Source organism: Lactuca virosa, chromosome 4 (genome assembly GCF_052849685.1).
Source record: "Lactuca virosa cultivar CGN04683 chromosome 4, Lactuca_virosa_CGN04683_v6, whole genome shotgun sequence".
Lineage (NCBI taxonomy): Eukaryota > Viridiplantae > Streptophyta > Magnoliopsida > Asterales > Asteraceae > Lactuca > Lactuca virosa.
Genome location: NC_136429.1, coordinates 394589095 through 394614821, shown reverse-complemented (window position 1 = coordinate 394614821; position 25727 = coordinate 394589095). Strand labels below are relative to the sequence as shown.

Genomic DNA, 25727 nt, shown 5'->3' with positions numbered 1-25727 from the left:
GAACTATTGGGGGTCCTTATGGCATAAAGGTGCCAACTTTGTTGTCATAAGCACCCCATGCATATTGTAGACCTCCTTTTATGGCTTTTTGAGCCAAAGGCCCCATGCATGTACATCCAGTTTGTAGCTTTACGTATAAAATGGACCCTAGGAGGCCAGATCTATGGTTTTGATACGTTAAAACCCATTATAATCGAGTGTATAGTTTTGGACAAGAGGGACTCGGCGAGTCGTTCATAGGACTCGATGAGTCGGGGTGTATTTTCCACAAAATCCTTTTTGTTTATGGACCAGATGTTAAGATCGAAGGTTCCCCAGTTGTTTAGGTTCACGAAGGTTCCTCAGAATGGCCTCACATGGGTAGGTCAGCACCCCATAATGACTTGACATGGGTAGGTCAGCACCCCAGAATGGCTTGACATGGGTAGGTCGGGCACCCCAAAATTTGTCCGGCAGTATGTATGATTGTATGGTATGTGGTATGATGGGGGAACTCACTAAGCTTCATGCTTACAATTTTTAGTTTTGGTTTCAGGTACCTCTTCAGCTAAGGGGAAGGAGCCGGCAGGGTAGCAGCGCATCGCACACATATGATTTCCACTTTGAGAACCCTGGGATTGTACTATGATATTTTACTATTTGATGATATGGTTTTTGAGACTTGTGATTTGTGACTTGATGTTTGAAATGATAACAATGATGTTTTCCGTAACTATTTTCATAAGTAATATAATTAAGCAAAAAAATTTGGGTCTCGATTTTGGGATGTTACACTTTAATCGTTCCAACTATTCATTTATACTTTCCCAGTGACTTTTTCTACTCCAAATACAACATAAAAATCAATGCTTTATGGACATACATGTCCAATGCATGCCCCTTTCATTCTAGGTCATAATCATGGAAGAAATGAACCAAAACTTGCACTAGATATCCAAAATTATCAAAAGGACATATATATGGAACATACAGCCTAAAAGGAACCCCAAGGATCCATAAAGTTGCCAACTTTATGGAACCTTATCCCTCAAAACCTCACAAACATGGAGAAAAGGGGCAAGGGAGCCTAGATCTAATAACTTGTAAGAATAAAGGTGGAAACTTGAATCATACCCAAGGTCCAAAAGATAGTTGGAAGTTGAGATCTTCTTATGCAATGATTCAAAACTCCATCTTGAAAGAGCTTCATTCCAAAATCCACCAAGAACTCTCAAAATGGATGAGAGAGGAGAGGGGAGGCTCAAAGTGGTGAAAGGGAGGTTAGGGTTTTTCTCAAAAGGCTTTAGGTGTGAAGGAGGGTGGAAAAATACCCTAAAAACACGGAACCACCATTTAAATACATAGAAAACCCTAAAAATCATGGGCTTGGGCTACCCAGTTATCACCTCGTGACCGCCTGCTTGTCACGTCGTGAGAATATTCTTCTCGCCTCGTAACAACGAGTTTTCATCAAATTCCATTCCAATTTCAAACATTCATAACTTCTTCGTTTTAACTTCGTTTTCGGTGATCTTTATATGCATAGAAAGATATTGACGAGCCCCACAACCCTATCTAATTGCTTTTGACTTAATACATGTCGAACTAAAACCATAATCCATGTAAGAAGCCTGTAATATTACTTTTCCCTTTTTACCCTTTTTCTTCAAAGCATAAACCGAAGGCTTTAATCATTTAACCAACATTATCAACATCCGATATGGTCTAAACTCTATTCCCTTGAAGCCCAAAACCTTTTTTTATCCATTTACGACTCGCTATTCCAAAATTAGAAACATTTCGAACAGATGTTACACATTTTCATTCATTTTTTATATTAATAATAGTGATTGTCAACATATAAAAAGAAATGAAGGCTTTAATATACAAAAAAATACAACCTAATTTTATTATTTTGCTTATAAATATACTATCATATCAATATCTACTTATTATTAGCAATTATTCATTGGTATTTGGATTTGTTAATTAAATACAACTACAATTCGTAAATAAGACTAACATTTCTAATATATAAAATCAATAACAGCTTATACAAACTCATGAAAGAATTATAGAGCAAAATGGGTATAAATAAAATATTGACTATAAAATTTTTAGACCAACATATATTACATTTATTGAACTTACGATTTCATTAAAGAAGACCAGATGAATAATAAGAAAAAATATCAACAAATATATTAATTTATATAAATTAAAGAAACCTCACAATATTTTAATTGTCATCGTACAATGAGTGAGATGACAAACGGACAACAAACTGTGCCGCTAAGCCTTTTTGAATGGTAAAACTAATTTTTTTAAAGACTACATCCGAAAATCTAGAGGATATAAATTAACATCTTTGAATACCATGATAACCACCTTCTTGTTTTATATAAAAACATGCATCTCAAAATGGAGATTTGTATATTGTTAGTTATCTTTCTCTCAATATTATTGTACAAAGTCTAGAAATATAATCTACATGTGAACAATTTAATATCGAGAATTTTTTTGATTTTTAGTAACTAATTACTTGAAAGTTAATATAAAAACTCTTTAATAATAATGATTAATTTGTTTGAATTTTAAAAAGTTATTAAAGTTTTCAATCAATATAATATAAAAGAATGATTATCTTAAACTATATTGTTTTTCTATATTGATTTGAAATAAACCTTTTTTTTTATAAGATATAAATTAGCGCGTTATCCCATGTATCATTTATTAAAAATAAATGTAGTAAATATATTTTTGTATCTTGTTTGACAATTTAAAAAGGCGATGTTGAAGGGTTGATTTATTCAGGAGAGGAGAGAAATATATAAAACAGAAACGGAGAGTGAGATTTGTCTGGAGAGGAAAACTTCCGTCAACCCTCTCTTCTTCACTCTTTGATCATCTCTCCTTCACGAGAATTTGATCATTCAAATCAATACAACCAGAAAAAAGGGTATACGTATATGTATACCTATACGTACACGTATCCACGGGGTTTGGATATTTGATTGATCTACAGATCTAACACATGTAAACCCCACATGGGTTTCCTCTAATTTCTTCAGATCTCCATCCTTTTCATTTGGCAGCTCACCAGAAAATACACCCCTGAAAAGGCCTAACTTTCAACTGTGAGTCGTCTTTCTTCTTCTTTCTCTACTTTCTATTTATCGGTTTAATCCGTTTTACCTAATGGGTGTTTTGTACCTTTTTTTTTGTTAATTGATTCGTAATATCTATTCAATTGTCCGACGGGTATGCGAGATTCGACTTGACCCGAAAAGATTCATCGTAATTTCTTTTATGTGATTTTGGTTTCAATTCCAGCTAGGGTTTGCTTTGAGTTTCTTCGATTTATCAGTTTTGCTTCTTCTTAATGCAGGGAAACTGAACACTGAAATCAGAGGAGATTTAGTAGTTATAGTGTTGTTGACATCCATTTTTGGATGGTGATAAATTGGTGTGTTACGTTGTGGTGAAATGAGGCATGTTATCAAGATTGATAAATTTTCTAAAAGCCTGCTGGCGACCTTCAGATGGTTTGGATACAGCTGGCAGGCAGGAGGGTCTTCTTTGGTTTAAAGACACTGGTCACCATTTGAATGGCGATTACTCCATGGCTGTTGTTCAAGCTAACATGTTGCTTGAAGATCAAAGCCAAATTGAGTCAGGTCCTTTGAGCTTTCATGATTCTGGTCCATATGGAACCTTTGTTGGTGTATATGATGGTCATGGTGGGCCCGAAACATCGCGATATGTCAATGATAATCTTTTCCATAATCTTAAAAGTAAGTGAGTGAGAGCAGATTAATGTTTTTTGTTGGAAGGAATGGAATCTGTCTAAAGAGTTGGTATTCAAGGAAAAGGAATTGGAATCTGTCATGCTATTGGTTTGCAAGAAACTTTGCTGAAATTCTAGGGTTAAAAGGGTATTTTAGTATTTGTTTAACAAGAAAGAAATGTGGGAGCTGAGAATTCCATTGTTTTTAGGATATAGAATCTTGAAATTCATTGATGAAAGGAGTTTTGTGACTTCCGATTGAATTGAATTCCGTTCATATGCCAACCAAACGCTCGATTCCATGGGATTTGCCCTGAATTGGAATTCAATTCCATTCCAATCCTTCGTTTGGTTGCAAATGAGTACGGAATTGAATTCCATTAGAATTCACAAAACACTTCAAGATTCCATCCTAGAAACCATGGAATTCAATTCCCAGCATTTCTCTCTTATACTCAAATTAAATACCCTTTTAATCATGAATTCCATTCCATTTCCCACCAACAAAATTCCATACCCTCTAACAGATTCCAATTCCTTTCAACTTTCTTGTTATCCTCTTCATTTGTTTTAATTCACCTAACAATTTTTAATCATTTTGTAGGGATTACATCAGAACACAATTCTATCTCAGTGGATGTAATACGAAAAGCATTTCAGTCAACCGAAGAGGGGTTTTTATCAATTGTTGCTAAACAATGGGCAGTGAAACCACAATTAGCTTCTGTTGGAACTTGTTGCTTAATTGGTGTGATTTGTAATGGAACCCTTTTCATTGCAAATGTTGGTGATTCACGTGCTGTTTTAGGAAGAACAGTGAAAGCAACAGGGGAGGTTATTGCTATCCAATTATCAGTGGAACATAATGCAAGCATAGAGTCCATTAGACAAGAGCTTCACACTTTGCATCCTGATGACCCTCAGATTGTTGTTTTAAAGCATAATGTTTGGCGTGTGAAAGGCCTCATACAGGTATGATTTGTGTATTTATAAATCTTGTTATGGAATAGAAAAGTAGTCGTATGTCAAAATAAAGAAATGATGTGACTTTAATTAGATAATCATAGTTCATTAAAGTTGGGAAGAACTAGGAAATTTTATGTTTTTGTCTAGAATAGAAAAGTGTTTGTGTTTACACCAGAAAAAGTTGATTTTTTAATGTGTAGGGCCAAAATAATGGAAATTGGAGAAACTTTTAACTTTTAAGTAGTGTGTTTGCTTTAGGCTTTTTTGATCCTTTGCACATAATGCTTTTAAGGTGAAGAATTAAGGTTTTACACACACTTCATTAGTATATGACCTCCATCACGGAAAAAGTCCAAAATTCAAGTTCAAGGGTGAAATGAGTTATTTTTTATCTTCAAAATAAAAAAGAATCACTTTTTTTTACGTAGATAAATTAGATAACTACATTTAATTGTATAAATGATTAAATGTCTGCTAGAGTAGAACATTTAGTGGAATAGATGGATGCTTCTTATTTACTTAATGCATAGTACAATTTTTATTAATTAAATGCATGAAGGAAAAAGGGATGGGGTGTATTAATTTTGGATCAACATAAGAAATTATCAAGTACATTGCTATTTCTTCCATTTAACCCTTTTAACGTATTATTGAAATAATATTATTTTGTGAGTTTTGCATCCGAGGATAATGTTTGGGATTGTGTATGTTGCAGATATCTAGATCAATAGGTGATGTATACCTCAAGAAAGCGGAATTTAATAGGGAGCCCTTGTACGCCAAATTTCGTCTCCGCGATCCTATCAAAAAGCCGATATTGAGTTCCGATCCATCAATATCCGTGCACGAAATCCAACCGTTCGATCAATTTCTCATATTTGCATCCGACGGTCTGTGGGAGCAACTCACCAATCAAGAAGCAGTTGATATTGTCCAAAAACACCCTCATAACGTAAACATCTCCTCTTTTCCATCTTCATTCCACATGCCTCATTTGACATGATGTAGCACTTGTACTGTGTTTGGTGTGCATTGGACTGTCAATTGAACAAAAACTGTATTTTTGTCCCATACAAAAAGGTCAATGAGACAAAAATGGTACAAAAACTGTATTTTGCACTGAGACTGATGTCAATGGTACAAAAACTGCAATTTTTTGTCCTATCAAAAAAGGTAGGACTAGGATAGGGATAAAGACAGATAATGATATCAATGGGACAAAAAACTGTACTTTTTTTGGTCCCACCCAAAAAGTGTCATGTCAATGAGACAAATTCCCTAATCTTTTTAAATCCCATATGGTCGATCTAAACTTAATTTAAATGTGTGTGTTGCAGGGAAGTGCTAAGAGGTTGTTGAAAGCCGCTTTACATGAAGCGGCAAAGAAGCGGGAAATGAGGTATTCAGATTTGAAGAAAATCGATAGGGGCGTAAGGCGTCATTTCCACGATGACATCACTGTCGTTGTGTTGTTTCTAGATTCCAATCTTGTCAGTAAAGCGAGCTCAAAGGGCGGGCCCACGGTGTCCCTGAGGGGCGGTGGCATCAATCTGTCGGCAAAATCTCTCACACCGCTATCAACCACCTCGTAACTTGTTACTGCCACCATCAGCCACCATCTATTGCTGTTATCTGGTGAATCTATTTAAGGTTAACCCCCACCCGAAGTACCTTAAAGTTGTAGGTTTGAATCTGAAGAAACAAAGGGTGAAAGATTTTGGACATGATAAGCTTATTTTGAAGCTAATCCTTTTTATTTTATTAACATTTGTTACCATTGTATTTCGTTATTTCTGTGTAAGTAAGAATAACAACTGGGGTTATGTTATGAATGTCCATTTTCGTCCATGTTATTTATGTCGAAGCATTCCAAGGTGTCGCCTCATAACCTAAGTTACACCATGGGGCATCTAGTTTTAGATCTTATGAACCAAATTGAAAAAATAACGCATTGGTAAACCGATGCACTTTAACTTGTATGGTTGGAGTATCGTGTGTAGATGACCATTGCATTCATGATTGGATTTGATCAACTTGAAGCAACTTGACCCATTTTGCATGTCAACTTTCAACTTATGTTTCCCATTGATGGCCTCGTGATCCGAAAACAACATGAACTCAATGGCAATAAATAGATAGTGTTGCAAATATGCTAGACTCTGAATAATGGTATAAAGTTCATTGTCATAAGTGGAGAAGGGATGCCATGTATCGTTTTATTTCTCGTTGAAGAAAGTGATGGTTGTTAATGGCATAGTACACTGTCGATCCCAACTCCCAATGCATCACACTCTACTTAGAAACTTCATTAATGTTAAGCAAAACTGTAGAATTGGTCCTGTAGTTTGTAAAAACTAAGGATAAGATCCAAAAAGTTTCCTACGAAAATCCAAAATAAAAAATTTTCCGAGGTTTTGAAAATTGAAAGATAATTTTTCCCTTGTTTATTTTTTGTATTTTTATATTATTTTTAATAGTTTATTAATTAAAAATAAAAAATAAAAAAATTAGGCTCATCCATCACACTCCACCGGTGCCCTCTCTCTCTCACACACACAAACACAGATTCAACACGTATAGAACACAAAATAAATATGTATTGAGAGAGAGAGAGAGAGAGAGAGAGAGAGAGAGAGACATCAGTATGGATGGACCGAGTTCTTTTGTTTTTTATTTTTAATTAATAAAGTATTAAAAACAATATGAAAAAAATACAAAAAAATAATAATAATAATAAAAAGGAAAAATTGTTCCCAAGCTCATGGGAATTCCTGATTTTGACTTTTCATACCATTTGTAAACCTTTTGTACCAAATCCATAATTTTTATGCAAACCAAAGGGACAATTTTTCAATTTTGTCTAGGTAGCGCCAACACTAAAACCGGACTTGGGTTACTATCATTTTCAAGGTCTCTAAGGCCCTTTTAGTTGCTTCGTTCCATGCAAATCACATGCCCTTTTCCTCTTAAAGTATCCGGTCATTAGAGCTATAAGGGTGTTGAAATATATAATAAGTTGTTGGTAGATTCAGGCCAACCCATAAAAGCTATGAATTTCATGGATCACAGTCCGAGTAAGTAAACTAGTAATCACCTCGATTTTGCTTCCTTCATTTGATTTCACTTCCTGAGCCTAAAAGGTAACATTGGTGTAATAAAGTGACACTTTTTCCTATTGGTGAATAATCGTTGCTTGTGTAAAACCAAGATAATTTGACGTAAATGTGATAAGTGTTGCACCAAAGTGTCACTATCAAGACGTCGTGGAAATAGACAACCATAAATTTCTAATGAAAACTTTAGAAAACTTGGTTTATTAGAAGGTAAGTTTTACTTAGGACATTAGATAATCCAAAATGAATAACCATCCTCACATAAAAGGTCGTCTTGGGTTTTGAATTCGTTTTCCACCCATCACTCATTCTTAGCCAAATTTGATGGTACCCACTTTGAACCTCTGAATATTGTGGCACCGTGTTATGGATATAAGGCAAATCCCGAATTCATAAAATTGGAAACTGATATTTGAACATGATTTTAATGAAAATTCGGTTATTGATACACATCTAGAAAATCGTATCGTGTTGTGATACTAATAAAGTATATACAACCTAGTTGTATGTGTATCTACACATGGGCAAGTTGAAACACTGACAAACGAGTGTTAAGTTCTTGAAGGGACGAAGACACAATCTCAATTTTAGATCTCCAAAGAATGATTTCTCACTAACCCATTAATTTATCTTTTATTTAGATGTTAGCCATCAAATGGCTTATAATGAGTTCTTACGTATAGAAAAACCACATGGTTACATCGGGCCTTGGGCTCTATCTTCCTTAAGAAACACCTAAGCATCTAGGAAGCCTCCATTGTAACATCTCGATGATGAGATACTTTTAATTTTGACCCTATAATTTAATTATATTACATTATGGTCCCTAAGTATAAGAATGAGTGCATTGAAGTCCCTAGTGGCATTTTTCGTAATCTGGGAGTTTGGGGAGTATGTCATGCGTAGGTGTGTACGCTGAGCATACTAGGGCGCGCCCTAGTACGCATGACATACATATGTACACAAGGTGTATGTGCCAAGCATGCAAGCCCTAATTTTTAGGGTTTGGCTCATATTTAAACCCCATTATATCATCTTTTCCCTTCACCTCATCAGCCTCCATCCTCTTGGAACGTTTTGCAACCCTAATCCATCTTGTGAATCATTTCTAAGCTTGAGTGTGGGTGTTTTGTGCCTTTGAAGAAGAGGGAAAAGAGTGAAGACAATATTGGAGGAGTGAAGCTCTTTAGATCCAGAATCTCACCACCTTTTGGCATCATTTGGAGGTATAAAGTCCTAAAATTGGTGGAGTTTCATTTAGATATTGTGTCGGGGTGGTTTTTTGATCCTTTTGTCCCAAATGTGGTGATTCATGAACATAGCATGTTCTTGACCCATTAAGTTGTCGTTTCAGACCTTAGAAGGGGTCTTAAGTCATAAAAATGGGATCTAAGTGGTTGGTTTTTCTCTATGCATCATCTAGAGGGTCTTAATGGATTAAGATGTTGATTTAAGCTCTTAATGGACATGAGAAGTCATAAAGTGGAAATTTTATGACTCTAAAGGGTATTTTAGTCTTGGATCTATAAGTTGGACGAAAGGACTTATGACATTAAGCACTTAATGAAGGATTGGAAGATCTGGGCGTACGCCCTACGTAAATTGAGTATGCAGCGCGTATGTGGTCCAGGCTCCCGATGGCGGTCAATGAAGGAGTACGCCCAACGTACATCCGAAGTACGCCCCAATTACGTTTTCTGTGACCCCGTTGACTTTTGACGTAACAAAGAGTTGACGTAACAAAGAGGTCTTCACTGCAGTAGTAGTAGTTGTGGTGCACTCTGGTTTTCAGAATCACTTCTTCATCTTCAAGCTGCGGTAGACACACATCATTGCGGTAGCAACTTCAATTGCGGTACAAAGAGAATAAGACTGCGGATCGTTAAGTTTAAGAGGGTTACTTTATGTATCAACAAGACCCTCACTCTTATTAGCCTCCACTTCCTTTGAACGTCCCTAAAACCCTAGTTTCCATTGAGAGTGATCTTTAAGCTTGAAAGTGACTTTAGTGGCCTTTTTGGTGTGTTTGCAAAAGAATAAAGTTGGTGAGCAAGCCTTGGACATGGTTGAGCTTCAAGATCCTGAATCTACATCATCTTGGGAAGCTTTTGAAGGTAAAAAGCTCATACATTGTTGATCCTTTTGATAGTTAGAGTTAGGGTTTGTTTATAAGCTCATTTTTGGTCCATGGATCCTCTTTTGTGAGTTTGGGCAACTCTAGAAGCTATAAATGCTAGATCTTAGTCCCTTTGGCATGTTAGAAGCATAAAAATGATATCTTCGTGGTTGATATGAATCCATGCAATAATCTAGGTCCTTTAAGTGATCCTTGATGAACAAAAGTGGATGTTGGACTCCCATAAGACATGCTAAGGCATAAAGTTGCCAACTTTATGCCCTAGGACCCTCTTAATGACCGAGATCTGGAAGTTGGATTAAGTGATTGCATGGATTAAGCACCAAATGGCTGAAGTTGCTGAGAAGCACAATACGTTGGGCATACCAAGGTGTACACAACGCGTACTGCATGGCAGGAAAATACGCTGAGTGTACTAGGATTATGCTGGCGTATGCTCCCAGTGAGCTTTTGGACCTGTGTAGGCTTTTGGGGTCACTGGGTCTTATTTGGTTTTGGGCCTTGATCTGTTTGGAGTAGGTGGGCCTTTGAATTTGCTAATGGGCTTTAAGTGACGTAGTTGGGCCTTTTGGGCCTTGGAGCCTGATGTGTGTAAAGTATACCAGTTTTAATCCTTACAAACTCAAATAAAAACAAACACACGTATGCAGTGTACCTATCGATAACAATTTAGTTTAAGCAAGTTGGGTATCGAACACAGGGAATGGTAAACAATTAAAATAAATACTAATATTATCTAAATAAAGCAATTAATTAAAATGGGGGGCTTTCTCTAGTTTTACAAGACTAGAAACTTAAGTAATTTTCTAAACACTTTAGCAAAAAGGCAATTAACAACAAAAAGAGGAACAAAAGACAACTAGATTCAATCAAATTAAAGAGACTTTCGTTTAGATTCGATTCACTTATTCCTATGGTTGATTTCGTGGCAAGTGCAATGGATTAATATATCAATGGTTACCGATTTGTAATATGATTAGGTTCATGTTCACTATTACTAATCCTTTAGCAAACAAGTTAATTCAGACAGTGATAAAGTGATTAAACTAACAAGTTTCCTAGTGTTCATTTCGAATCAAGTAAGACTCATAATATTAGTTAACTAAATTGGTCATTCAATTAACTCATATGTGGTTGGTCATCACACATGCTCACACATTAACTTACTTATTTTCTAGTTAACCCTAAGTTCATGTTCACTAATACTAGGCATACAATCTTGTTTTCACAAAACTATAAGATTCAAGCAATCAAGAAGATGTTCATACAACTCAATATACTTGTTTATTAACAGAAAATAATTATCATTAACACATAAGGATCTTTTAACAAGATTAACAAGATAAATAACCAAATAAATATAATCCAAGCCACTCAATCAAACCATATTCATAAGATCCTCTACATCTAAACAGAAGTATGGAGTTTAGCCCATAACTTCAAAAAATAACATCAGAAGCTCGAAATCTAATGTAATAAACATGATTCAAAAACAAAGATTAAGAGAAAAGTAATAGTTTAATGCCTTTGATCTCTTCAATTCCAAGCTTCTAGTTAAATTTCGAAAACCACAGCTTCTAAGAACCTATCTGGCCTCCAAAAGTCGTCTAAAACCTCCAGCAAGAGTTAGGGTTTCAGGAATAAACGATCTATATCTATATTCCAAAAATCAGCTCCAACTCGTCTAGTTTTATGGACAAACTCGTCGTTTTTTTTCTCTTAAATCGCGTGTATTGCAAGGCATTCTTGTATCGGGAATCTTTTAGGCAACTCGTCGAGTTAGTTGAATAAACTCGACAAGTTCTTCTTCAAATTTGACTTCTTTCTTCAAAATTCAATTTCCAAGCTTCCAATCGCTAGATCCGCTTCCTTTTCCTTCAGAGCATGTCTTTATTACTGAAAATGAAATTTAAAAATAATTAAGCACCTTTTGTTCATAAATTGAGACAAAACAACAAAAATTATTAAGATATTGTATTAATTATATGACTAAATATGCACATATCAAAATACCCCACACTTGGCTTTTGCTTGCCCCCAAGCAAAACTGAATTTTAGCACACCAATATCATATAAGACAATTCTAATCGAACCCAACCATTATTCCAAGACCGCAACGCATGCATTTGTATCTAAAATATTTCCTAAGGACCCCCTTAACCCTAAATACTCACAATCTTCATAAACACTCGCCCACTTTTTCCGAACAACGCTCATTTTATGCATCCCTTCGATTTCATCCGTAAAAAACTTTCTTAACCTCAAGGAATATTTGGTTAAACCCCCAAGCATACATATGGTAAAATAACCTAGAAAAGAAAATTACAATAAAATAAATAAATAACTTGATAACTTTTTGTCTTGAATCTTCAACAATTTGCAGCTTTTCTTCATGATATGTCTTGGTTCTTCATAGCTTTGTAGATTCTCTCAACATTTCAATTTTTTTACAACTCACTTTTTTCACTCAAACTAAAAACCTAGAAAAACATATGCTTACACAAGGGGATTTAACTTCATCCTTTATTGATTAAAGGCATTAGTCTTATGTACAATGACTACTTAAGCTTTCATGGATACATTTCTGGTACACGATGCTAAACATGTTGCGTCTCTCAAACTAAGCGAGGTTGTGTTTTTGTTCTATGATTTCACTATAATAAAGGGGCCACAAATGCACTAGAACGTATATAGGCTCAAATAAACATTTAGGTCCTCAGAGAATCATCAAACACAATACTAGCATGGAATCCTAATTGCTTTACCAAAATTTTCTAAATTAGCCCTAGCAATTTTTTTTGCAATTTTTTTAAAAAATTATATCTAGGATTCTAATGTCATTAATGTAATCAACCCCTACCCCACACTTAATTTATGCAATCTCCCCATTTCATGTTAAAACAATTAAAGAACATAAAAGTAAAGAGAGAATTGGAACATACTCCCGTGGGATAGAAGTTGCGAGGTTGATCTTCTTCTTTTTAAGCTCCATCGTCAGCTGACTTCGGCATGGGAACAGCTCATCCATGCCTTAGGTGTCAAAATCTCGTGTGGTTGACAGCTCTAAATATACAGGAAACAACTTCATAAAATCGCCTAGAAATGGTCTTCGTAAATGTATAAAATGCCTGCTTCGAATGGAATCGAATCGAAGACTTGAAAATAAAAGACTGAGCAACTCGTCGAGTTATATGTGGTGACTTGTCGAGTTGAGTCGTGACTCAGCAGAAAAACGCGAAAATCCTCTGGAACTCATCGAGTTTCTTATGTGCACTCGACGAGTTTTCAGCTCTGATCAGGCAATTTCTTCTTTATGCTTCAGTTCGCATTTTATGTTCAAGGAAAGTATCAAGGTAATACATATCCTTATTTTCTTCAGCAATGAGACTCCTTTTTAACCATTTTAAACATCAGACTCATAGATTCACTCAAATCTTCTAATCTTCTCGTAAATGACTCGACTCCTCACTTTATATCCATCACGCTTTAACTATTAGACCAAATTATCACCCTAAACTCTGCAAAATCAAAAACATAAACCAAATAATAAAAAGGAAAACAAACATCAAAATTAAAATTCCTAATTACTAAAAGTTGCAAACATAAACAAACCAAATAAAAACAACCAAAAAAATAAAAATAAAAATTGTTTTCAAACAAACTTCAAACATAAATAAAAGGATAATCACTCGTCATCCTCTTCTTCTCGTCCAGTTCCATTTCCATCCGCACCACTTTGTCTTGCCCTCCATCAGTCCTCCTAACTTCGAATATGAGGGTAGTCGGGAAAAGCAGTGTTGCGTGGTATGTTTATGTGTATCATCATATACTCTAAGGTCATGTTGGTGTGATTCAAACCAAGGCCTATATAATCTTGATATGCTCTCAATTTCAAATTCTATGGGTCCATGGGTAGTTCATCTTCAATGGGAATAACCGGTGGGTCTTCATGCACATGTGCGGGTCGAGGCCTTACTCTTCTACCCGGCTCCTCCGGTGCCATTACCTCATCATCATCGGGAATGTAAAAGTTTCCCCTGCCAACTTCCTCAACAATCATAGCCCTTTGATAGAGAAGAGGACTAAATTGGGATGTTTACATCATCATCAAATAGTTCCCGACTCCTCTTTCAAATATTCCATAAGACCTTGCCAATCTAGTCACCAACATTCCCCCATAAAATTTTGAAGTTTTATGATCCTTGACCCCCCCCCCCTCGGCTAAGTATTTTGCTAAACAATAAGGAATATTGTAGAAAGTGGTTGGCATGATGATGCACCATAAGTAAAAGACATCAAGAGTGGGTGCCTTATCATCATCTTTTCTCATGTTGATAGTGATGGGATTTGGTATACTACAACATCCTATGGTGCACATACAACCCTAAATGCTTTGGCTCTATGTTTTCTCTAATTATACATGTAATATTGTTTCCAAAGCATAAAGCCTAGAACTAGCATACAATTGACATAAACAACATAAAATACTAGTTAGGAGTTTACCTCTTTATGTAGCTTGTAGAACTTTTTGTATTTGGCCTTTAAGAACTTAGCACCCCAAGTGTGATGCCTCAAACGGTTCACAACACACCCAGGAGAAAGGATGACCTTTTAGAGAATGTCTTGCACAAAAATCGGCTTATATGAACTCATAGAACATTAGTGTGCCGATTTGGTGATTTAGGGGCTCCATTTATAGTGTGGCAAAACTAGGCTTACAACCATGCAAAACCTAATGCTCAATGACCTTTCACAATCCTTAGGAACCATGGGTTAAACCTTCATGGACTATCCATGGACTACCATATTGGTTTAGCCTATCCTAAATAACAATTGGCCCACACTATAAGAATCATTGATTTACCAAATCAATCCCCCATATATTTAATTAGTATCTTTGATCACATAATTAATTCAAAATTAATTCTTGATCAATACTAATTAAATAATATGATTTCATATTAATATATTAGAACTTATAATATATTAATAAATCATAAATAACCTCTTCTCAAAAGTCCATCTTATCAAATTTTCCTGGTGATATGCAACCCGAAATGGACCATGCTACTCTCGGGTCAAGTACATACTAATTATAGTTATGGGCTTAGACACCTAATCCAACAGTCTCCCACTTGTATAAGTCTAATAACTATTATTTCAAGTACGACTCCAAAATCACGACTAGCAATCGTAGCTCTTAAAAGCCGCTGACGAACTCTGACCTAGTCAATGACGCGTCCATTATATAAGGGATCATATATTCCTCCATTCTACAAGATATCATATGGACTGAGACATGGACTATAATCACTCTCCTTGTCCATCTGTTGTTTACCGATTTCTGATTTATGACTACTGACTAATTGAACAAATGAAACCAGTCCAGGCTTGGCCAAACACTTAGGTTTGTCATCACTAAATCATCGAGGGGCCCATAGATATCGCTTTTATCCCTCTAAGGGAAAAAGGAATGGATAAACTTCAACTCAAATACTTTCTTGTACTTACTCATCAAATCACACACAGCAATATGTTTTATAACACCAAGTTACTGGTGCGTTTACATATGTCAATGTGCAACCGACTTGTAAACTACAACTCACATGTCTAGGTTTCAAGAATATAAGATATTATCGTTTCACAATCACTCGTGATAAAATCCATGAAGTGATTCAGATGAGCGTGGGTTTAATCCAATACTCGAATCTTATTCCAGGAGTACTCATGAACACTGCAGCAAACTTGTGCTATGTCTAAAACACCTAGACAATCTACAGACCCATTCATGACAATCTAGCTTCAATACCTACTTCCAAAGTATGATTGAATGTGGATAGTTTGAATAACCTAGTTATTCGGGAAGTTAAAACATGCAAAGTGAAACACAAGAATAATTGAATCCAATATGGTCTCAGAACTTATGAATATAAATAAAACACCTGTTATTTAATCACCATATTGATTACACATTATTCATTGTACAATGTTTCGATTAATCAACTTAATACTTGAATTAAAACAACAGTTATGCCATGCTCGAAGCATGCACACTATGTTTTCCTAAGGTCATTTCTTTATGAAATAGATCAATTGTAAATATTTCCAATGATGCTCATTTCACAACTCCAAATCCTTATTGCAAGTGTAAGAATTCCAAATTCTTGTCATGCTAGAATGTGTTAGATTCTAAACTATCATGCAATGATTCTTTTGTAATGCCCAGGTACCAAAAGTCACATAAACTTGACCAACGATATTACAAAATATTCCTTTGGAGATTGTTACAAGACAATTCCATGGAAATGAACTCTCAAATTCAAAGTACACTCCTTTGAACATCCTTCTTGCATAAAAGTTTCTAACTTACACATAGATTCTTAATATCCAACTCCCAATATGGAAAACACTTCCATATTTTCCATATGACAACTCATTATTAACAGAATCATGTCTGATCATAATAACATTAGTATGGTCCATCCATTACTATACTTCCAACTGTCCTCAAGCGACCAATCTTTGGCGAACCTTAGATTGTCCTTAACAGTTTTTAACCACTTAGTCATATCTGGTTCTAGTCTTTTTCCCTCTTAATGCCCTAGGCATTTGGAAAATTAGAACACAAGAATATTATAGCATATGCAATCGATCATATACCTGAAGCATATAGGATGCGTTTCATAATGTCTAACATAAAGACACGATACTTGATCAGTCTTTTGCTATAATATTTCTATTTGCGATGTTCTCACAATTCGAAATATGAAGAGGGATGTCGTAATCATAATCAAATTTGAGAACGCAATTAACATTTCATACATATAGAATTTCCTTATGTCGAATCTTTTCAACATAACATTCATATATGTCCATGACTAAATCTGATTAAAACCTCAATATAAGCTTTTAGAATTGAAATTAAGTATGAATTCCTCTCCCTTAATTATAGCAAAACAACTTTTCAAACCCTGCTACTTTGCGAATTGAAACTTTTTGTTTTCTATAATTAACATTGCTAACTCGCAACACTTAACGTAATAATTGTGCTCCCACTAGCATAATAATTACATTATTATTAGCATAACACTTATGCTCCCACTAGCTTTGACATGTACCCAAAATCAGCCGGACTTCTAGAAATCAATACTTATTGACTTTCATAACCAAAATTCAGATTTCTGATACGAGATGCTTCGATAAGACTTTATCTAGGCTTCTCAAAATCATACACCTTTCCTTAGATAACTCACATGTGTGTCTAAACAATTTTAGAACTTACAACAATAAGTCTCAAATGTTTAGACCTTTTGCCATTTCTCACAATTCGAACTATGAAGAGGGATGTCGTAATCATAATCGAATTTGAGAATGCAAATATCACAAATGCTATCTCCTTAAAATCTACTTAGTGAAAGCGTTTCCTCACAATCATTTTCGTGAATCGGAGAGAAACCTTATGAAACTTAGATTTTTATGGTGTATGTGTTCCTATCCATGTGAATTTGTCATAACCAAACTCATATGGACTGAACTTGTTTAATCTTAATTTCTTGCCACCTGGCAGCACAAGGGTCTACCATTGCTTCCAAGTTGTTATGCAAAGAACTGAGAACTCATAGAACTCACATGTATAGTCAACTTTAACTGGAATGGGCACAAAAACAAGTATATGTCAACATGATAGGTTATAAACCTCAAGTCGTGTGCTAGTGATAAACAATTAGTTTACTCTTGATTAGTTCTTGAAATTCTTCAAGATCTTTAAGACTCTCACTGACCTCTTGACATATAAGATTCTCTTTGTCAAGAAAAACTACTTGACAAACAAATATTCAAGAGTTAGTGTGGTTTCTTATCAAGACAAACACTTCTGACAATTGGTCTTAGTTGGTCTTTATTTTATCCAAAACATCACAACTTACCAATTTCAAATGTACAAGAGTAAGAAACATTTTACTCTACATGAGTGTTATCAACCTTTCTTAAGATCATTTCACTCAAGTTACAATCTTGGAGTATGACTCTAAGACTTGATTTTGGAACGAAGTATGATTCACCTTTTGATTTAACCATTTCAACAATTCACGATTCCTCTTCTTAGCCATACAAATGCACTAAGATGTCCTTAGAGAATCAATTGTGATATGGTTTCATAATCACTAAGATAATCATAAAACACGATACTCAAGTACTCTCCCTTCTTTTCAGATTGGAGAAACTTTATCTTTCAACCCAATTTGATTCTTCTTATTCGTTATGCCATACATTGAAACTTTTCCAATGGTTCAGAATTATACTTAATCTTGTAAGTATAACCATATTTACTAAACTTTAGTAAATCATAACGAATAGTCTTACTGTTCTTTGTGGTGGACCTGATCAGCACACAACCGAGTGTACCCGATCCTTTAGTCCTTCACTTGACTCACATACACATGTGAACAAGGAATTAGTCTTAATTTCCCAAAGATGAAGGTTCTCATTTATCACACAATACAAGTTGCATGATTCAAAGTTTCTATCCAACTGAAACTTGGGCGATGAGAATCTTTCCTTATTTGGTAAATTATGACACTACCACAAAGAAAAGAATCAAATCCATTTTCCAATAATGCTATCAATGGAAACATATAAGCAACATTTTTCACAAATGTCATTCTAAGGAAACTTAAAATAAGAAAATTTTCAAAAAATTTCTTTATTTATAAAAATTGCGGAAAACTTATCCTTACAATGCAAATACATATGAAAACTATGTTGTTATCTATTCCTAAGCAATCTATCATAACTCTTGAGCAGCAGCTCAAAATTCTGATCATCGAACCATGCGATTGAAATCCATCTCTTCACGATCAGAATTAGCTTACTCTTCCTTTAAGCTTCATTTCATTTCTTCGATTCTACAAAACATCAAAATGTAATTACATTACATCATGTATTAAGAATCTCCAAATAGGAACTTAATAGAGTTAGATAGTGGATTTTACCTGAAGTTGAGTCAAAAATTTTGACTTTTCCATCCTTGCGATCTTTTAGGTAAATATGACAGCTTCGCAACCAATGCCCCTTCTCTTGGCAATAGAAACAAACAGACTCTTTTGGAATGGTACATGGGACTATCTCAGACTTAGCCTTTCTCTTTACCATTTTGTCAAATGACTTGACCATGGCCAATCCCTTTCCATTGGGAAGAGAAAGCTTTTCTGGACTTCCAATGTTGCCATTTTCAATGTCCATGGAAGTTTGGGTAGTAGATCTTCCAATCAAATTTGCTTTACCAGTGCGCCAAAACATTGTTGATTCAACAACAACAAACAAATATGTAAGATCGATAAGGGTCATGTCGTGATCTGTCATATAGTAGTCCTTAATGAACTCACTATACGACTCAGGGAGTGACTGAAGAACCAAGTCAATAGCCAACTTCCTTGAGACATCGACTCCTAACGTTCCCAACCTGTTAATGTGTGACTTCATCTCTAAGACATGTGCACACACAGACCTTCCATCTTGGTGTTTGCTAGCCAATAGGGTTTGAGTAACCTTGAACTTTTCAAGTCTTTGAACTTGTGGGTTAGAGAGAATTATTGGAGGAGGTGGAGGAAGTGAAGTTCCACTACAACATAAAGAAGGGATTAATCTTTCACCTTGATCATCTTGTGGAATATCATCTTTATGAGGAAAGCTTTTTCCAAAAGGTTTGGGAAGACATTAGTTGTCTGACTTAGACATCTATTATGGGAGAAATTCAAGTTAGTTGATTTAAGTCCTTAATATAACACCTAACATGAAATATTAAGGCTAGGACCCAACACAATATTTTACAATGCGGAAGAAGGATGCCTTAATCCAATTGCAAAATATTTGAAGGTAGGTAAATAACGATTTATCAATTTCCACCATGAAAAACGAAATTGATTATTAAGTTTTAAATGAATTGAAATTCCTAGATGTTTTGAGATTCATTGAACTTTTCAATGGCATGTTTAAATCTCGATTGTGCCCTTCAAGTTTGTGACTGGGATGCCGAGGATCACAAATAAGGTGTGAATAACCATGCAAATTAGTTTGGTATTCTCGATGTCATTTATCACCTAATCAATGTGCCGGTTAACCATACACGCTCCATTGATCTATGACAAACATCGAGCTACCCTTTGCCACCCTTGTTAGTCCAAGTTAGTGTGTCGGTTAACCAGACACGCTCCACTAAGGACTTGGCAAGGTGCAAAGTGCAATTTCATGGGTTAGCACCAAATTCACATTTTTCCTAAGTAACTAAGATTGAGAATTTATAAGTGTTTAGTTACTTGGTATTTTCATTATAATTTTAATGATAATTAATGTCCTATCCTACCCGTTCGGCTAACGACCCTCCACCAGTCAAGGAAGCGGTGAGTGAGAGTGGACACCCATTAAACTGTCATTTTATAGGCAGTAACTTTATACCCCCTTATAGACCGACTTCGTGAATGAGGCCTACTAACGGGTAAGACTGACTTTTTACTTATACATATATAATTATTAACCTTTTAAAATTATAATAGTATAAGGGTGTATTTTAAACTTTTAAAATTCTAGGGTTTGGAACTAAAGTACTCACAAGGGTGACTTTACAAATTGCAAAACTTGAGGGCAAGTTTTGAACTATTCAAAAACTTTTGGTTTCTCTAACTTATGAGTTTAATGCATTTTTAATGGAAAACTTTTCATGTTCCATAACTTGAGGACAAGTTATGGAAGATTTTAAAACCATTTAAAAGAGAGACTTTTCATTTTCCATAACTTGAGGACAAGTTATGGAGTTTATAAAAGGCATTTAGATCATTATTTTAATTAGCACAATAATAAAATAATTCATCCATGATCTAATTAAACTCATAAGAACAGGATAATTCATATCATCAATCTTCAAGAAATTAGCCTAATCATATAAACTAATACAAATCTTGAAATTATGACAATTATTTTTAATTGGACAAGCATGATCATTACCTTATGAAAAAACAGATTTCATGGTTCAACAAACAGTTTGAGGTAATGATCCTAATCCAATTTCTGGCCAAAACTCAAAATTTTGCACACAGGAGCACCAACTCGGCGAGTGCATGAACTGGACTCGTCGAGTTGGTCATTTTCTGAGTGGACTCGTTGAGTCAGCCAGTGGACTCGACGAGTTCACCAGTCAAAATGCAGAAAAATGATTTTTTCAACTTTAAAAACCAATAAGCATCAAGTATAATAGAAAACAACCTAGGCTCTGATACCACTGATGGGATTTGGTATACTACAACATCCTATGGTGCACATACAACCCTAAATGCTTTGGATCTATGTTTTCTCTAATTATACATGCAATATTGTTTCCAAAGCATTAAGCCTACCACTAGCATACAATTGACATAAACAACATAAAATACTAGTTAGGCGTTTACCTCTTTATGTAGCTTGTAGAACTTGTTGTGTTTGGCCTTTAAGAACTTAGCACCCCAAGTGTGATGTCTCAAACGGTTCACAAGACACCTAGGATAAAGGATGACCTATTAGAGAATTTCTTGCACACAAATCGGCTTATATGAACTCATATAACATTAGTGTGTCGATTTGGTGATTTAGGGGCTCCATTTATAGTGTGGAAAAACTAGGGTTACAACCATGCAAACCCTAATGCTTCATTACCTTTCATATTACTTGGGCTCCATGGGTTAAACCTTCATGGACTATCCATGGACTACCATATTTGTTTAGCCCATCCTAAATAACAATTGGCCCACACTATAAGAATCATTGATTTACCAAATCAATCCCCCATATATTTAATTAGTCTCTTTTGATCACATAATTAATTCCAAATTAATTCTTGATCAATACTAATTAAATAATATGATTTTATATTAATATATTAGAAATTATAATATATTAATAAATCATAAATAACCTCTTCTCTAATGTCCATCCTATCAAATTGTCCTGGTGATATGCAACCCGAAATGGACCATGCTACTCTCGGGTCAAGTACATACCAATTATAGTTATGGGCTTAGACACCTAGTCCAACAGATAGTGCTTGAAATAAACCTATGGATGAGCCGATGAACCGACGACCAAATACTTCCTTCCTGTGCTGCCGATGGAATGTAAACCCCGTTTGCTATTGTTGTCCACCAATTGGACCCGTTCACCCCATCCGAAAAAACCCTATGAAAACTATCAAGAAAGTCACCAAATGCTTCAGTCATGACCTCTGACTGATCATATAAACCCATCCTCCAAGACAACTCCACCATGCTACACTCCCGGTATTCCCCACCAAGACAAAAAGTTAAAGCATTCGTGTCATAGTGATCATCCCCCCCCCCCCCCCCCCGAAATTTGACTGTCGCATAAAACTCCAAGCATAACTCCATATAAATAAGATCTTGAATATGAAATATCCTTCTCCATGCATCATATGTAACGTGCACCCCATCGTTCACAAATACTTTCATTAAATATGGGTTTATTTCATCCGTCAACCCCACTTGTTCCAACCATGTCCAATTGACATCATTTACAATATAAAAGTCTTTCTTTTTCAATGTTTCTAGCTTGTTGTTCCAGTTAACCATAGTTTTCTTGGATACCACTTGAGGGAAGTTAAACCAAGGGAAACCCCATTGGTCTCTTGGCATTTGTTGGCCTCTACTTCTCCTCATTTTTCTGCACAAACAAACAGCAAAGGAAACCAAACAAACCACAAAAGAGGTAAAAAATAATTTTCAGTCAAAACTGGGTTTTCTAGGAAATCAAGTCGTCGAGTTGTACGAGCAACTCGGCGAGTCCTTTGAAGGTTGCGAAAATTCTTTTCTGATTCCAACAGATTCACCCATATTTTCTCAAAATCACATTAGGGTTTGTTTAGGGTAGTAAGACACGTATTAAATCAAAAGAAAAACTAGATTTAACACCCTAATTTGCTCAAAATTGAAACCCTAGAGTTCATGCTAAATTAAAAAATCGGGTTTTTCACTAAAATCAAACACCAAACTTGTAAAAATCAAAACTTTAACAGGATTATGTGTGAAAAATCTAACCTTTCTTGAGAATTTTGGAGTAAAACCAAGGAAAGTTGAAAGATTGTGCTTGAGAGACAAAGGCTCGGCGAGTCCTTGGGTGCGGCCTGGTGAAAACTGAATGTTTTTTCCTTTTAGGGTAAAACCCCTCTTTTAACTGAGTATAAAAATCGTTTTTTCGGAAATAAAACTCAACTCGTCGAGTTGGGGGCCCCAAACTCGTCGAGTAGAGATGGGTTCTGAGAAGAAATCGCGAAAAATCAAATGGACTCGTCGAGTACACAATTGGAACTCGGCGAGTTTATGGTTCTGATTAAAAAAAAATTAATTTTTTTTCTCACAAAAATTTTACCACACCCCACACTCAAACCTTGCTTGTCCTCAAGCAAAATTTAAAAGTTTAAAAGACTCAGAGTGAAAATCCTAACAAAATACTAAAGAAAATAAAGGAAATAAAAGACGAAAAAAATGAAAAGAAAGAAAAAAAGGAGGGAAAGAAAGCAAACACAAACGACTGGTTGCCTCCCGCAAGCGCTTCTTTTTGAGGAGTCTTGAGTTGGACTCATTCCCGCTCTACGTTGCAGCGGCTTCCTCCGACAAAAATTCCTTCTTCACCTTTTGCACCTTCCATCTTCGTTTTTAAGCTTTTACTTTCCTTTTGTATGCCCTTTTCAAGTCTTCCTTTTTCTTTTGAGTGGTATTTTCTTCATACTTACGCTTTGTTCCTTTACCCCTCTTAACAAGCTTTGTTTTCTCTTCTTCTTTTTGTTGTCCCGCGTTTTCCACTTCCATCTTGTGTATCTCTCCTTGGGAATGGCAATAGAGATTGATATAACTTAAATGTAGGGTTATTTTTCTCTTCAGATGAAAAACTCGTCGAGTTTTTCTCTTGAACTCGTCGGGTTTCGTCCACTGTTTGTGATTCTGGGTTTTCTTTCTCTTTTTCCTACACCACTTGTGGGTCTTCATTCTGGATTGGTGTTATAGGAGTGAAAATATTCTCAAATCTTGTAGTTATTGCATTTACATGCGCCACTCTCGGGTTTTGCTCGGTGTTGCTTGGAAGTCCGCCCGGTGACCGCTCATTGATTTGCCTTGCAAGTTGCCCTAGTTGCTTTTCAATATTAAGGATCGAAGCTTGCTTATTCCGAAGTAGAGCTTGTTGATCCTTCATCATAATTTGGTGCTCTTTCATAATGTTTTGTTGCTCTCTTATAGCGGCATCGGACTCGTCATGTCTTTTCTCGGATGCACTTGCGAATCGTGCTAGCATGGCTTCAAAATCTGTCTTCTTTTCTTGGACCGGTTCTTCCTTTTGATAGAAACCTCTCACCTTTTGCCTATATTTTTCCTCCTTATCCTTCTTATACTCATCATATGGTAGCCATTCTTTTTTCGGTTTCCTCCAATCTTCATCATACCAATCACCACTTGAGTAACATACTTGAGCTTTTCGGTTCCCATTCTCATCAAGGTCACAATATTTAGTAAGGTGAGGCCCGCTACAATTATTACACCCACTCAGATGGCATGGATGGATTGGTCCATCTTTGTCATCCTACGATCCATGCTCTCTAACTTAGCCATCATTGCCGCCATGTCATCAGAAACTGAGTTCACCGCCCCACGAGTTGAGTTGTGTCTCGGGTTATGATATTCTATTGAGTGTTTAGAGAATTCTTCAATCAACTCTTTTATAACAACGGGTGCCTTCTTCGTGAGTGGTCCTTGTGAGTCAAGGAGATGCCTGGTTGTCACATTCACTCCATTATAGAAGATGGAGACTTCTTGCTGAATGTTTAGGTCATTATGAAGGTAGTTCCTCAACAAGCCTTTGTATCTTTCCCACGCCTCATAGATTGACTCGCCTCCTTGTTATTCAAAGTTTGAAATGGCTTTCTTTAATTTTGCTACTTTGGATGGTGGGAAAAACTGATCTATGAATTCTTCGCGCATCTTTTGCCATGTTGTCATGGATCTTGGAGGTAATGATTTTAGGCAATCTTTTACGGCTCCCTTAAACGTAACCGGTAGCATACGAAGTAGAACAGTCTTGCGAGGCACATTAGGGATGTTGAAGTAGTCGGCTATGTTGTTGACCTCGAAAGATATGCTTGTATACGTCTTTGTGATCCTTCCCGTAGAATGGGATGTCCTTCAGTTGGGCGAGTATGTGACCTTTCAGTTCAAAGTTTGCTATTGCTGGAATCGCGGGTTGCACAAATCCTGGTCCAGTGTCGTCACACATCCTCCTTTTGTATTTTCCCATGGGTATGTTTGCGATGTAAGCCATTTCTTCTTCTGGTTCGGTCTCACTTTCTTCTTCAAATTCGGGTGTTTCTGACTCGAAATCTGACACCTTCTCGTCTTTACCGCTTGATTCTCCTATTGCCTGTAACTTCTTTTTGCGAATAATCGATTCCGGATCTTCCACGGGTGACAATACTATAGAGCTAGAAATCCTGGTCATAAATTTCCTGAAACAAAACAAAAACCACGCATAAAACGGAAAAAAACAAAGAAAAAACAAAACTAAAAACTCGACCAACTCGTCGAGTTTAGTAATGCACTCGGCGAGTTCAACACAAAAATCAGAAAAATAAAAACGAAAATTAAAACTGAAAACTTGTAACTTTATGCAAGATAAATCTCACACAAAGGATCGATAACACTAGCAAATAAAATTAACT

At 35.7% G+C, this 25727-nt stretch overlaps 1 protein-coding gene across 2 annotated transcripts; it reads left to right on the top strand.

The window, feature by feature from the left end:
• The first annotated feature begins 2777 nt into the window (after positions 1–2777).
• LOC145108832 (putative protein phosphatase 2C 60) lies at positions 2778–6580 on the top strand. Of its 2 annotated transcripts, none has more exons than XM_079045923.1 (5): positions 2778–3116; positions 3368–3773; positions 4371–4738; positions 5448–5684; positions 6070–6580. In XM_079045923.1, the coding sequence occupies exons 2-5, from the start codon at positions 3473–3475 to the stop codon at positions 6322–6324; spliced, it is 1161 nt and encodes a 386-aa protein (XP_078902049.1). In that variant the 5' UTR covers positions 2778–3116; positions 3368–3472; the 3' UTR covers positions 6325–6580. The 2 variants fall into 2 exon arrangements, with proteins under 2 accessions (XP_078902049.1, XP_078902050.1); XM_079045924.1 differs by lacking the exon at positions 2778–3116 and adding an exon at positions 3135–3276.
• Positions 6581–25727: the final 19147 nt, after the last annotated feature.

Coding starts and splice junctions, on each gene's coding strand:
- LOC145108832 (XM_079045923.1), top strand. CDS start 3,473: ATGTTATCAAGATTGATAAATTTTCTAAAAGCCTGCTGGCGACCTTCA. Junction 4,739..5,447: donor GTGTGAAAGGCCTCATACAG/GTATGATTTGTG, acceptor TGTATGTTGCAG/ATATCTAGATCAATAGGTGA. Junction 5,685..6,069: donor TCCAAAAACACCCTCATAAC/GTAAACATCTCC, acceptor TGTGTGTTGCAG/GGAAGTGCTAAGAGGTTGTT.